The 13,277-nt window shown below is 39.1% G+C and overlaps 1 protein-coding gene across 1 annotated transcript; it reads left to right on the top strand.

Moving 5' to 3' along the window:
- The first annotated feature begins 2,366 nt into the window (after positions 1-2,366).
- Positions 2,367-4,478, top strand: LOC120436261 (dromaiocalcin-1-like). The gene is made up of 2 exons (XM_039606967.1): positions 2,367-2,780; positions 4,024-4,478. The coding sequence occupies exons 1-2, from the start codon at positions 2,591-2,593 to the stop codon at positions 4,365-4,367; spliced, it is 534 nt and encodes a 177-aa protein (XP_039462901.1). The 5' UTR covers positions 2,367-2,590; the 3' UTR covers positions 4,368-4,478.
- The last annotated feature ends 8,799 nt before the right edge of the window (positions 4,479-13,277 follow it).

The following is a 13,277-nucleotide window of genomic DNA, read 5'->3' as shown; positions in this document are numbered from 1 at the left end:
TTTTTATAGCGGCAACCCTTCCCATGAGTGATATGGGTAAAGATTTCCATCTAGCCAGATCGCTTTCTACTGTCTTTAAAAGCGGGATGTGGTTTAATTTAGTTAATTCTGAAAGCTTAGGAGAGACATTAATACCTAAATATTTTATATTTCCAGATTGCAGTGGTGTAGGAGAAGAATTATGGAAGGAGCAATTAATCGGAAGAACTGTAGATTTTGACCAGTTGATTGAATAATCTGAGACTCTTGAAAAAGAATTTATCAATTCAATCACCCCAGAGATATTGGTTTGTGAGTTTTGGAGAAAAAGTAACACATCATCTGCATAAAGGCTGATTTTATGTTCTACATTCTTGCATTTTATGCCCTTAATTACTGAATTCTGTCTAATTGCTGCTGCTAGTGGCTCAATAAAATTGCAAACAGTGAAGGGAGAGTGGGCATCCCTGCCTGGTGCCCCTCAGGAGACAGAAGCTGGAGGATGTTTGATCATTTGTTCTGACACAAGCTGTTGGGGAATTATATAATATTTTTAACCAGTTTATGAAAGAGGTTCCAAAACCAAATTTGTGTAAAGTTGCAAATAGAAATTTCCAGTTAACTCTGTCAAATGCTTTTTCTGCATCAAGAGACAATATTATGGTTTCAATGTTTTTGCTGCATGAGTAGTCTGTTAAATTAAGTAATCTACGTGTATTTGTTGATGAGTGCCTACCTTTTATGAAGCCAGTTTGGTCAGGATGAATTAAGAGGGGGTTATTTTCTCTAATCTCTTTGAGAGAGCTTTGCAGATTATTTTAAGGTCTACATTTATAAGGGATATTGGACGATAGCTTGAGGGATATACAGGGTCTTTGCCTGGTTTTAGTAAGAGACTGATATTTGCAGAGTTCATATTTGATGGAAGTCTGCCATTTTCTTTGATTTCCTGCAACATTCTGTGAAAAACTGGTGCTAGAATCGTCCAGAATTCTTTGTAGAATTCTGCAGGAAAGCCGTCTGGACCTGGAGCCTTATTATTGGGCATGCTTATCAGGGCTTCCTGGAGTTCACCTGGCATCAGTGGTGAATCCAGTGCCATTGCTTGGGTGTCTAATAATTTTGGAAGAGTTATGTTGTCCAGAAACTGATCAATTTCGTTTTTAGATGGGTTTATTTGTGGTGTATATAAAGTTTCATAGAAATCCCTAAAATTTTGTTTATTTTTTAAGATCATATATTGTATTCCCAGATAAATCTTTAACAGCACATATAGTTGTTTTTTCTTTATTGATTTTTAACTGGTTAGCAAGAAATTGTCCGGATTTGTTACCGTGTTCATAATTTTGCAGGCGAAAGTCTTTGTACTAAGAATTTAGTCTTTTATTAATAATTTCATTTAATTCTAGTTTTGTTTTGCGTAAATTGTTTAATATTTCTTGATCTTGGTGTGATACATAGGCTTTTTCTAAGGATTTGATGTTTTTTTCAGTTCTTGAATATTTTTGTTTTCTTCTTTCTTCTTATGTGATGAGAAAGAGATTATTTTACCTCTCATCACGGCTTTCCTGCTTCCCAGAGGACAGATGCTGATGTTCCAGGAATGTCATTAAAGTCTAAATATGAAGTCCATTCTTTTTAAAGTATTTGATAAACTCTTCATCTTTGAGCAGTGATGTATTAAATCTCCAGTTTTTACTTGGTGTGGTATTATTCTTCTGCATTAGTGTTAAAGATACAGGAGCATGATCGCTGACAGCTATAGGATGAATCTCAGTGTCTGAAATGTCACTCAGCAGTGAGCTGCTGACCAAAAATAATCCAGACGAGAGTAGGAGTGATGAACATGTGAGAAGAAAGAATATTCCTTACTGTTAGGGTGGAGGGAGCGCCATGCATCATAAAGACCAAAGTCGCTCATATACTGTTTGATTATATTTGTGGACTGCCAATTACGCTGAGTTCCTGTTGTATTTAGCCTATCCATTTCTTCATTTAGTCCCAGGTTGAGGTCTCCCCAAGAACAATTGTGCAATCTAAGTGTTCGGAGAGTGCACTAAAAAAAACCGTGGAAGAATGAGGGGTCATCAACGTTCGGACCATATATACTTACAATACCTAGCTTTTGGTTAAGTATAGATAGTTTGACTATTAGGAATCTGCCCTCTGGATCTATAACTGTATCGAGTACTGTGAAATTAATATTTTTATGTATTAGAATTGCTACTCCTCTTTGTCTAGAATTATAACAGGCTGAGAACACATTAGGAAACTCAGGTGTTTTAAGTTTATTCAGACCTGTGACAGGCATGTGGGTTTCTTGTAATAAAACAACGTCTGCCTGTAGTTTTTAAGTTGGTTAAGTATTTTTAACCTTTTTTCTAGAGCCAGCTCCATGCACATTCCATGAGACAAACCTTAGCGTGCCCATAGTTGTGTGTTTGTGGCTAATGACATATGCTGTGTGTCTTGCTTAGACGGGTGAGGAAAATGGAAACACATCATTTTCTTTTTTTTTTTTTTTTTTTTTTGGTAAATAGAGAGAAGAAAATGCGCAGCGTGAAGCTCCATAGGTCTGACTATGTGTGTGCATAATAACTAAAATGAGCAAATGTGTGCGTGTGTGTCCTATATCTGTGTGCACTGTGTGGCTGTTGTAAATGTGTTGCCTTTAAACGCATGTGTGTGCGTGATCGTGCAGAGTGAGCATGTAGAAATAGACAGTGTCCTTTGTGGATGGATAGGGAAACAGGTGATCGACATAGTGAAAGAAAAGAGAAGCAAGGAAACCAAAGAGCAAGGTGAGCGACAAGAAAGAGAGGGGGAAAAAGAAATAAGAACGGGAACATTCCAATTAAAGCATTGGCGGAGAGTGACGGTAACGTTATACTAAATTAGCAAACTGATATTACATAGTTAAGCAAAAGTTAATACAAGAGAGTGTGAGTGAAGAGAAATAGCGTAGGGGATTCTTATCTGGTGTGCGGTCAATACAGCCATGGAGTGATGCCGGGTCGCGGTAGAGCTGTCCGTCCACGTAGAGCCGGTCCACGGCGATGACAGCCCGGAGCCTTTCTGAATAAAACTACGTCGGACTGGGAACAGGACCCTGCGTCGTTCCAGGATCTCTCTGGGAACTGGTCGTTCACGCTGAAGTCCGTTCCTTTCAGCTCTCTGCCGCGACTCTTCACCTGCTCCTTCTGCTTAAAGTGGCCGACTTGGCCACAATAGGACGCGGTCTCCCGCTTCCTGTCTTGAGAGCCCCGATGCGATGCACTCTTTCAAACCCTATGTTTTTCACCGTGTCCTCCGGCAGCTTCAGGTGGATTTTAATGAAGCTTCTCACGGTCGTTTCCGGGTCCTCTCCGGCAGACTCTGGAATACCAGAAAACACAAGATTATCTCTCATGCTACGGGCTTGTAAATCCATAACGGTCTCTTTTATTTTTTTATTTTCTAAGTTTAATTGGGTCACATTTTCGGTTAGAGATTTGACCGAGTCCCGTAGCGTGGCGTTTTCTGCAGCAAGTGTTTCCACCTGCTTCTGGCTGAACTCCAGGGATTCTTTTAGAGATTGAAATTCCCGTGTAAGATCTCCACCAGGGACAGCCTCGCATCAAAACTGGACAATCGCTTATCGATTGACTCCAGGATGTCGACGATATCTTTGCCGGCAGGCGATGTTGTGCCGGGGGAGTCTGCCGGGCGATATCTTTTAGATGATGGCGTCTCAGTTTTGGCCGGGGAAGACATGCTCTGGGCCTTCTTCATTACTAAATCTTCGAAGCACCGGTCGATGTATTCTTGGAGAGCGTCTAAACTCTCCTCGTTGTTCTCCAGGGTGTTAGGGATGATAGGGCAGATGTTGTTAGTTATATGACAGTTGGTTAGTTTATTTGACAATACTGAAGATTAAAGAAACTTTGTTAAATTCTAGGCTACCATTCGTTTGTTTTGTTTTTTTCCGCCAAATCTCCGGCGTCTGACGTCACCTACAACATGGGTCCTTACCTTACCGCCGTCACTTTTTCTGCTACTGGCCAGTGGTGACAGAGGAGAAAAAAGCTTGGGAGGAAGCAGTGGAGTACTGCAGGGAGCACCATAATGACCTGGCCAGTGTGGCATCAGAGACTGAGATGATGCTGATCCAGAAAGAGCTGAAGAAACATAACACCACTGAACATGTCTGGATTGGCTTGCGCTTCTTGTCCAGAGACTGGCTGTGGGTGGACGGAGAGGAGCTGGACTACGAGGCCTGGGTTGAAGGGGGAAAACCATTGTGTCCGCACCCCAAGATGAAGTGTGCAGCCCTACAGGTGACAGAAGGGAGTCTGGGTGTCTGGGAGGCGCATGATTGTGAGGAGAGACGCAATTTTATTTGCTACTGAAGTTGTTTACTTTTCAAGATAAATTTTAATAACATTTTTGTTTATTGTAGTTACTACAGTTTGGTCATTTATATCACCTGTTTCATTTCTGTCTTGTCAAATAATTATGTAAGCTAGCTTTTTATTTTGAAAGAATTCTATTTCAACTTTTTGTTTTGATGTGTCAATTAAAAAAAAACTGTCTATGTTGATTAAATTAAAAACAAGCAAAACAAAAAGAAAAATTAAAATTGTTATTTCTCCTGCAGCAAAATCAAAGTTCATTCATACTCAGTTGTGCAAATGTGTCTGTTTAAATGTTAATTGTGCAGCATAACTGTAGAAAATATAGTTAGACCCAAGTACTGGGACCATGTTAGCTTGGATATTTATCATATTTTAATCTCTGGTGTATTTTTTCCTATTTCTGTCTTATCAAGTTAAACAATCTTAAGCTTGTTAAAAATAAAAATAAATCTCTTTTATTCTTTTGCTCTAGAAATAATATGTTTTGTTACCTTTGTATGGGACCCTGGAAGAAGGAAACATAAGGAAATGCAAAGAAATAAACAGGCAGATGGTTTTAGTAGCCATTTTTTCTTATGTTTTTAAAGTGTTTAAACATTTTTCTGTCTGGTTAAAATTTACAGATTCAGTGTTTTTTAAATGTTTTGAGCCACCTCACATTTCTTTATATTTTACAAGGAAATGGGAAGTAGGTGCAGGAATTTATTGAACCAAGCACCTCTGTTTGCACAGATGTGAACAGCAGCTACCTATACAAAAGCACTTATTTCATTTATGCCATGTAGTCAGCATCTTAGGGATCTGATAGCAATAATTTAATGAAATCCAACATGCCTTGATTAAATTCAGACCACTAGCACACAACTAATACAATAATAATTTGACTTTTCCAATCTATAAGAGTCTGCAATTTGAGCATTTTTTATTAATTTACTTTAAGAGCTGTCTCTGCCAGTGAAAGCTAATCTGAACTTTTGTCTCATTATTATTGTCATAGTTATTATTATTATCATAGTTATGATTATAGTCTCCAGCGTTTTCAGCCCAGGGGCACCCCCAGGATTTGCTGGTTTCCCAGTGCCCCACCTCCCGGCAAAATAATTGTAATAAATGTGAGCACAAGAGAGAGGAAATCACCCTACTATGAATTGAAAACATTAACTTGTTATTTCAAAAAGATTATTATGGATTTCTTATTCGGTTTTCATATGTACCCATTTTCAGTGAAACCAGCTTTAACAGCAAAACATTAATTAGGGATATAATTCTTTTCTTTCTTTGGTTTTTGCCATATATTATAATTGATGATTCATTTATCATGTTTGTTCATGTGGGTCCCACTTTTCTTACTTTCTTAGTTCAGTTGCTTTATTATGAGTCACAGAAAGACAGTAGTGGAGTGTTGCCAAGGCACGTTAAGGCATGTCTGTTTAAATGCAAATACTTAAAAGGAATTGAGGTAGATAAATGATCTTTTTTGCCACCAAAGGATTACACGGTAAACAAAGCCATGAAACAATTTGACATTCAAATAACATTCGAGGAAGAAAGGTGGGGACAGCTGGTGAATCTAAGGTCACACAAGCCTATCACGTTTCAACATTTACACAAAGTAAGCACATGGGAGTTTTGATTTTGAGTTGTACTTAAGAAAGAGGGCTTTGTTTTTCTACCCTGTAACACCACGAAGTCACTGTCTGTGAAGCTTCTCAGTCATCCAGGGCATTGTTTCTTCAGTTCTAGGGTCAAATAGTGGAGAGTCCCAGATTTAAGCCCTGTGGATGTGTAACCTCAAAAGGAACAATGGACCCCCTAATGATCCTACCTACCTATTTACACGAGACAAGGTGTGAAGACGGGTGAAGGTGACCTAGAACTGAAGAAGCTTCTTGGATGAGAGGTGAAACGTCTTCAAGCAACTTAAAGAAGTGCAGACACTTTTCTTTGCAAGCTCCTTAGACCACCAAGTCATTGGTTCAGGTATGTGGATGACACCTGGGTGGAAGTCAAATTTCAGGACGGACCACAATTCACTGATCACATTAACTAGTTAGACAAACACATCATGTCCACCAGGGAGGATAAGGAAAGTGGCAGGTAAGCCTTCTAAGACTGTGAGAATTCCATCAGTAATGGGGGACATTGAAAAATTGATGTGTAACATAAACCTACACATACGGACCAGTATTTAACCTCCTAGGACCTGGCGTCCAAATATGTGGACATCACATTTTGGGTTGTTGTGAAATCAGTTTTACCCCGGTTCTTTTATTCGTCGAGGCATCCAGAGACGGCACCGGAACTCAGTAGTTATTTTACAAAACCTTTATTCATCTTTATTCATCTTCATTTAAGCATGCACTTCTAGAAGGGAAGACGAGGCCGGTGTCCCTCTGCAACAATCTTCACCCCTTTGTTAGTCACAGCCAGCTTTATAGAGGCAACCCCATCATAAATCCCCCATGGTGTGCTGGAAACTCTGTATGTCTGTGTGTGTATGCACGAGCACGTGAGTGCCTGTGTGTGCGCGTACCCGTGTGTATGTGTGAGTGCACGTGAGTGAATGTGCATGTAAGTGTGGGTGTGTCGTAACAGTCAAAGCACTGTGTGTGTGTGTCTCTGTATACGTGACTTCCTGGGGGTCATAAAAGTAATCACCTCACCCAGGTTAAACCAAATTCCTCTACACAACATAGAAAACAGAGTTAACATATTACAAACACTGAGACCCCCACTCTGCATCCACTGGGCCATTGGCCTCTTGCTGTCTTACATTTACAGATAAGGTGGAGAGTCTCCTGCAAGCCTACTTCTAAGTTATGGCAATTATAAGTTTTTATTAAAGGTACAAGCATCAGCATCAGCAACCCCCAACTGTAGCTTCCTGTCTCCTTTTATGACAGCAGACCCCCAGTGTCAATAAATTCCTTTCCCTCTAAACAATTACACACACTCTCAGGCCTACAGCTAAGCCAAACTGAAACACAGACCAATCCTTCTTTATTACTGTGATCTAAACAAATTTAACACATTACATTCTAATAATAATTTTCTTGTACTCACATTGTCCAAAATACGAAATTTTGCTCTACAAGGGCCTGATATCCACTTACAAGGACATTATACTGCTATTATCGAAATTTAAAACAAATGTCCTATTTGAATCTCATTTTTCTCAGAATCAAAAATCAGGTAAAAAAAAAAAAATCTGGTAATTCTTTCTTTTTAAATTCATCAGGTCCCAAACAGCCACAATAGCAAAAAGAAATTAAAAATGCATGCCATGAAAGAGTTCGGATATTAGGAGGTTAAGGTTTGATCATCCGCTAGAGCACAAACTGGGTGTCATCAGGACGGTACAAAATAGAGCGAACAGGAAAGCAGAAGAACATCACATCAAGAAGGCCCTGAGTAAATGTAGTTATGCCAGCTGGACATTTGTCAAAGCTGGGAAGGCGGCTAAAGAAAGTTCCAGCCGATCCAGGAGAGAAGAACAACTGCTGCCTTAGTGACAAACGTTAGTGATCCCTTATGTGTCGAGACGCATTTTTTTCTAAACGCTGCGCCTCTGTGGCTTTTAAACCCCAAATCACGCTGCGCCAAAAATTGTTCCACCCCAAGGATCGAGTCCCCCAACACAGAGTAACATAGTGTACGCTATTAAGTGCCAGGAGGATTGCGATGATTTATACATTGGGAAAACCAAAGCAGATGGTACAACACAGAAGAGCTAACTTGTCAGACCTGGACTTCACAGTCTAATCACACCTACAGGCCAGTGGACACTCTTTCAATGATGAGGATGTACACATTCTGGACAGGTAGGAACGCTGGTTTGAGCACGGAGTCAAGGAGGCTATTTACGTGAAAAAGGAAAGACCATCTCTGAATCGAGGAGGGGGCCTAAGTTTCACCATCTTACAATGCTGTGATTGCAACCATTCGCTCATGGCCATTGATCAGTGGTTGTTGATCAATAGTCATGACAATTTGCATATAAATGGTCAAGGAACTGACCTCAGAGCCCATTTTTCATTTGGCCGGCTGGTTTCAGTCATTATGCAAATGTACTGTTTATAAAATTGGGGAAACCTGCAGTCAGCTGAGACTGAAGAAGTCACTTGGATGAGTGACATAACATTTCTCTCACTGAAAACGCTACATCCAGATGAACAGAATCAACTTTTGGGGCTTCGTCATTTAACGTTTTCTTTTATCTTATCTCAAACAAACAGCTAAATCTCATAATATGTTACAAAAAAGATTTCAGCCTTTAAACCCAGTTATAAAATAAAAAAAACATTAAATACAATACACCACCACCAAAAGTTTTTATTTTACATTTTGCACAGTGTCTGAAACCTTTTTGGAACTGGAGTTGCACATTGTGCAATTTGTTGAGAGCAGAATGACATGCGAATAGTCAAAATCACACCAAAATTTGAAGTCCTCAAGTTTGTCAAGCATTATAGTTGAAGTCTGTGTCCTTTGTGGGGAGAAACAGTCCAAGCCTGAAAGGACTCCATCTTGTGGTTAGAAAGTCTTCCACTCTCTACCATGCTAGTAAAATATATAATCAGACTTTCTTTGCACCATGTTAACAAGACCTAAAACCCTAGTCAGAGCTCATATAAGACCAGAGATGGGCAGTAACGCGTTACAATAATCCGATTACGTTTTTCAAGTAACGAGTAAAGTAAGGGATTACTATTGGTAATTAAATTACTGTTACTTTTCCGTAAGCATGCTGTGTTACTGCATTACTAAACCAAGATTTTGTTTGCGAGAGTGTCTCATGACAATAACGTAAGCGAGTGCAGCGTTTGTGGCAACAACTGTGTGCAGATCAAAAATAGATAATATAACGAGTGGAGGAGAGAGTACGGACGTGCAGCGTTTAAAGCGTGGAAGTACTGACCTTACTTTGAGTTTGATTCCGTAAAAAGTGACAAAACATTAGCGTCTGCTGTTCACTGCGAAAAAAAACCCCTGTTACGAGTTCGAAATTGAGGATGAGAGTAAAACAATGATAGTCCAGAAGAGGTCGTTCAAACAATTGATTTTAATGCACGCAGCGTGGAGAGGTGTAAACTGCAAAACAGTTGTACATCTCTACCCAAAATACACTCTAGATTGCTTTTATAACATCAGGGTATTGTAACGCCCCTTCTTGCGTTTACAAGCACATAATTTGCATGTACAGAACATTCATGTATTTTAAGAATTAAATGCAAACACAGAGGTTCCTCCTTGTGGCATACTCTTCCGAATATGGTGATGATCTCAGGCCTTTGAGGTCACAAGAAGCTGAATACATTCAAGCCTTTACTCAGCTACTATTTTACTGTAACAATATACTCAGCATATGAGTTTTGATATATATATTTAACTCAATCATTTTAAAGTAGTTATAACTGCACCTGTAATAAACATGTTAATATTTGATTATGATAACCCCTATAATATAAATTATAACATAATGCCAGCAGCTTCAATAAACGCTTTGATGAACTGATAATTAATGCAATGATAAGATGATGGTTATGTAAAATAATCCCTGTAATTCCACATTTCCCTCTCTTGACCTCTTGTCCACAAGAGGTCACTATACTGTGTCTTGTGTCACCGCTCAACCCACTCTGTCACCTCTAGATCCATTAATGGCACCATGGGCGCCGAAACCACCATTCCCAAGTCCACTGTGTCGCTCTGACCCTCTCTTGCCGCCCCCTGACTCGGCAAATCAGACAATAACCTCATATCCTCTAGGTGGTCCAGTAATAAAACACCAGCTCCCACTTGAAAACACTTCATGCTTAAGTGGTCTCCGCTCCTCTTCTGGGTCCCTCTCTAGTGGAAACCTTCTCCTGTAAGGGATAAAAACAAACAGCCTCTCTCTGCTACACCTTACTAACCTACTGTGTTCATCGAAGGATCCTGTCATTATTCAAAGTTGGTTCACAATATCATATCATGCAAAATGACAAACCCTACTGCCACGTCTGCTTTGTTAAGCTCTTCAGTTAGACTCTGTACCTGTTTGCCAATCTGTGTGTACATGCCTCTACACGTTTAATGTCTAAATTCACATGTGGATTGTAGAATTATAGGGATTATTTTACATAACCATCATCTTATCATTGCATTAATTATCATTTCATCAAAGTGTTTATTGAAGCTGCTGGCATTATGTTATAATTTATATTATAGGGGTTATTATAATCAAATATTAACATTTTTATTACAGGTGCAGTTATAACTACTTTAAAATGATTGAGTTAAATATATATATATCATAACTCATATGCTGAGTATATTGATATAGTAAAATAGTAGCTGAGCAAAGGCCTGAATGTATTCAGCTTCTTGTGGTATTTGAGTTTGCTTAGTTACAGGTGACGGAAGGATGTCCAGTCCATGGTGACCTCAAAGGCCTTAGGTCATCACTATATTCGGAAGAGTATGCCACAAGGAGGAACCTCTATGTTGCATTTAATTCTTAAAATACATGAATGTTCTGTACATGCAAATTATGTGCTTGTAAACGCAAGAAGGGGCGTTACAATACCCTGATGTTATAAAAGCAATCTAGAGTGTATTTTGGGTAGAGATGTACAACTGTTTTGCAGTTTGCACCTCTCCACGCTGCGTGCATTCATTAAAATCAATTGTTTGATTGACCTCTTCTGGACCATCATTGTTTTACTCTCGTCCTCAATTTCGAACCCGTAACATTTGGTGCATTTGGCCGGGAATTGAGTAGAGAGAGTTGGAGGTTGAGACTGAGAGGGTCCAAGGTGCTCAAACAGGCAGACACGAGTCAGTGGTCGAAGTGAGTGGACATAAGCCGGCTTATTCAAAGGTAAGGCACTACCTGTTGAATTATTTCCAAACAGTGCTGAATTGGGTCTGACAAAATTGAAAGTCTACTCACTGAAAATTACTGGTAAAAGTCTGTTGTGATTTTGGTGAAAATCTCATGAGAATTGAAGTTGAAGTAATGATAATAAAACGTTGAAAATAAGTAAAGAGTAAAGAGAATAAGAGAAAATAAGTAAAGAGTAAAGAGAATAAGGGTATTTAAAGCAGTTGAAATGCAGACTGAATTTAGAGTTATAGGTTATTGGCGAAGAGTTGGTGACAGTTAAGTCTTAATTGAACATAAAGCCGGGCTTGGACATCAATAAGATTGCTTGTGTAGTTTTATGGGGTGTTTTCAAAGTATTATAAATTATTCTAGAACGGCAGTTGGACTGCTAAGAAGTGTATTGCTCAGACGTAACGGTTGCCAAGGTCAAGGACGCTTAGACCTTGTCCTCAGTTGAGGGATAGTCAGTTGGTCACTGTGGAGCTTGGGGCACTCCAGAATAACTAGTGGTTGGACCACTTTGCCGTCCGGGACGGTGGTTTGCACTTTTTTGGTCAGTAGAAACCGGGTTTCGGGCGTGTAACTTTTAACTTAAAACTTCGGGGAAGACTGGGATGTGAAATGTCCCCAAAACAGAGCTTTTCGGCAGGGGTTGAGTTGGTTGACGCTTTTAAATTGTGTTAGGGCATTAGATATGTGACCACGGCCCGGGGCCGAGACTGGTTAAATTGATCATAAAAAACTCAGGGAGTTTGTCCCTTGGAGGGTTAAGTTAAAATTTTGTCTAAATTCGGTAGGTTATGCAATTTAAGGCCTTGTAAATATTATTTAATTTATCAGACGTCTCTGTGTTATAATTTCTATGTTTGTATATAGGCTCTGTCTGCCACGGGCACTGCAGCAGGCTGGTTATTTTGAGATTGTGTGTCTGTGTCTATGTAAATGAGATGCCTGTGACTTATTTAGAGTGACATTTCCTGTTTACTAATGAGTGGCTAATGACTGACTGCAGAGCCAGGGTTAAGGACGACTTCAATCTGTGTTTTAAGGGAAGAAATGCAGTTTATGTTTATTATATTTGTGTGACTGTTGTTGATTATGATAAGTATTTCATGATAACTGTAGAATATGAGTATGGGGTTTGCTTGACACGTGTCTGTACTAGGTAAAACTGTGTAAAACTGATAGGAAGTTTATAGAGACTGCTAGACATGGCTGATGCCTGTATTTAAGACGCTGGAGTTATTACAATATTGTAAGTAAAGTTTTATTTCTTGCCATGACTGTATGAATTTTTGCTGGGTTTTGAGATAGGATACATAAACTGTTGATACTTAAGACCGTTACCTGGGTTCTGAGAACTGAAATTGAATTTGAGATAATTTAATTAATAAAGATGTCTGTAAGCGATGTGTGTTTTGGGGTGTCGAAGTAAGATGTTTTAGGATTTTTAGATGGGTTTTGTTTCAGTTTGAGATAATATATATACAGTTACATTTTCTGTGTGTGTGTTGTTGAGTGACAACATGCGCAGTTTAAATTGGGCGCTGTTCCTTCCTCTTTTTAGTTTCAAAACACAAAGGCTGTGAGATTAAAAATTACTGTGAGTAACGGTTTGACTTTTGACTAGGGAAATAATATGCTTACTTTTGGGTCTATGAAGATATTTGACCTTCACTGAGGTTATGAGAGGTTTCAGTTTTCTTTTTCTTTTTTCTTTTGACTTGCTCTTTCTGATCATGGAAGGCATGTCCAAAATACTCGTATGAAAGCGTATTTTGTGTGATTTTAACTGTGTGAATGCTGTCAGTATTTGATTTGAGTGACTGTGTGATTTGTCTGAGTAAGTGAAAAGGGGAAGTCTGAGAGAGAGAAAGGCAGTGCGTGTGAGACGATTTATGGCGTCTGAAAGAGGTTAGAGCATTTAAAAGGTGTGTATGGAATAAAGGAGTGTGGAATATATTTCTTGTGTGATGAAAAGTAGGATGTGCTAAAGTTTGAAAGTGTTTTAATTCAAGAAAACAAAAACAAAGGAG

Source organism: Oreochromis aureus, linkage group 23 (assembly GCF_013358895.1).
Source record: "Oreochromis aureus strain Israel breed Guangdong linkage group 23, ZZ_aureus, whole genome shotgun sequence".
NCBI classification, from domain to species: Eukaryota; Metazoa; Chordata; class Actinopteri; order Cichliformes; family Cichlidae; genus Oreochromis; species Oreochromis aureus.
This window is presented reverse-complemented; position numbering and strand designations above follow the sequence as displayed.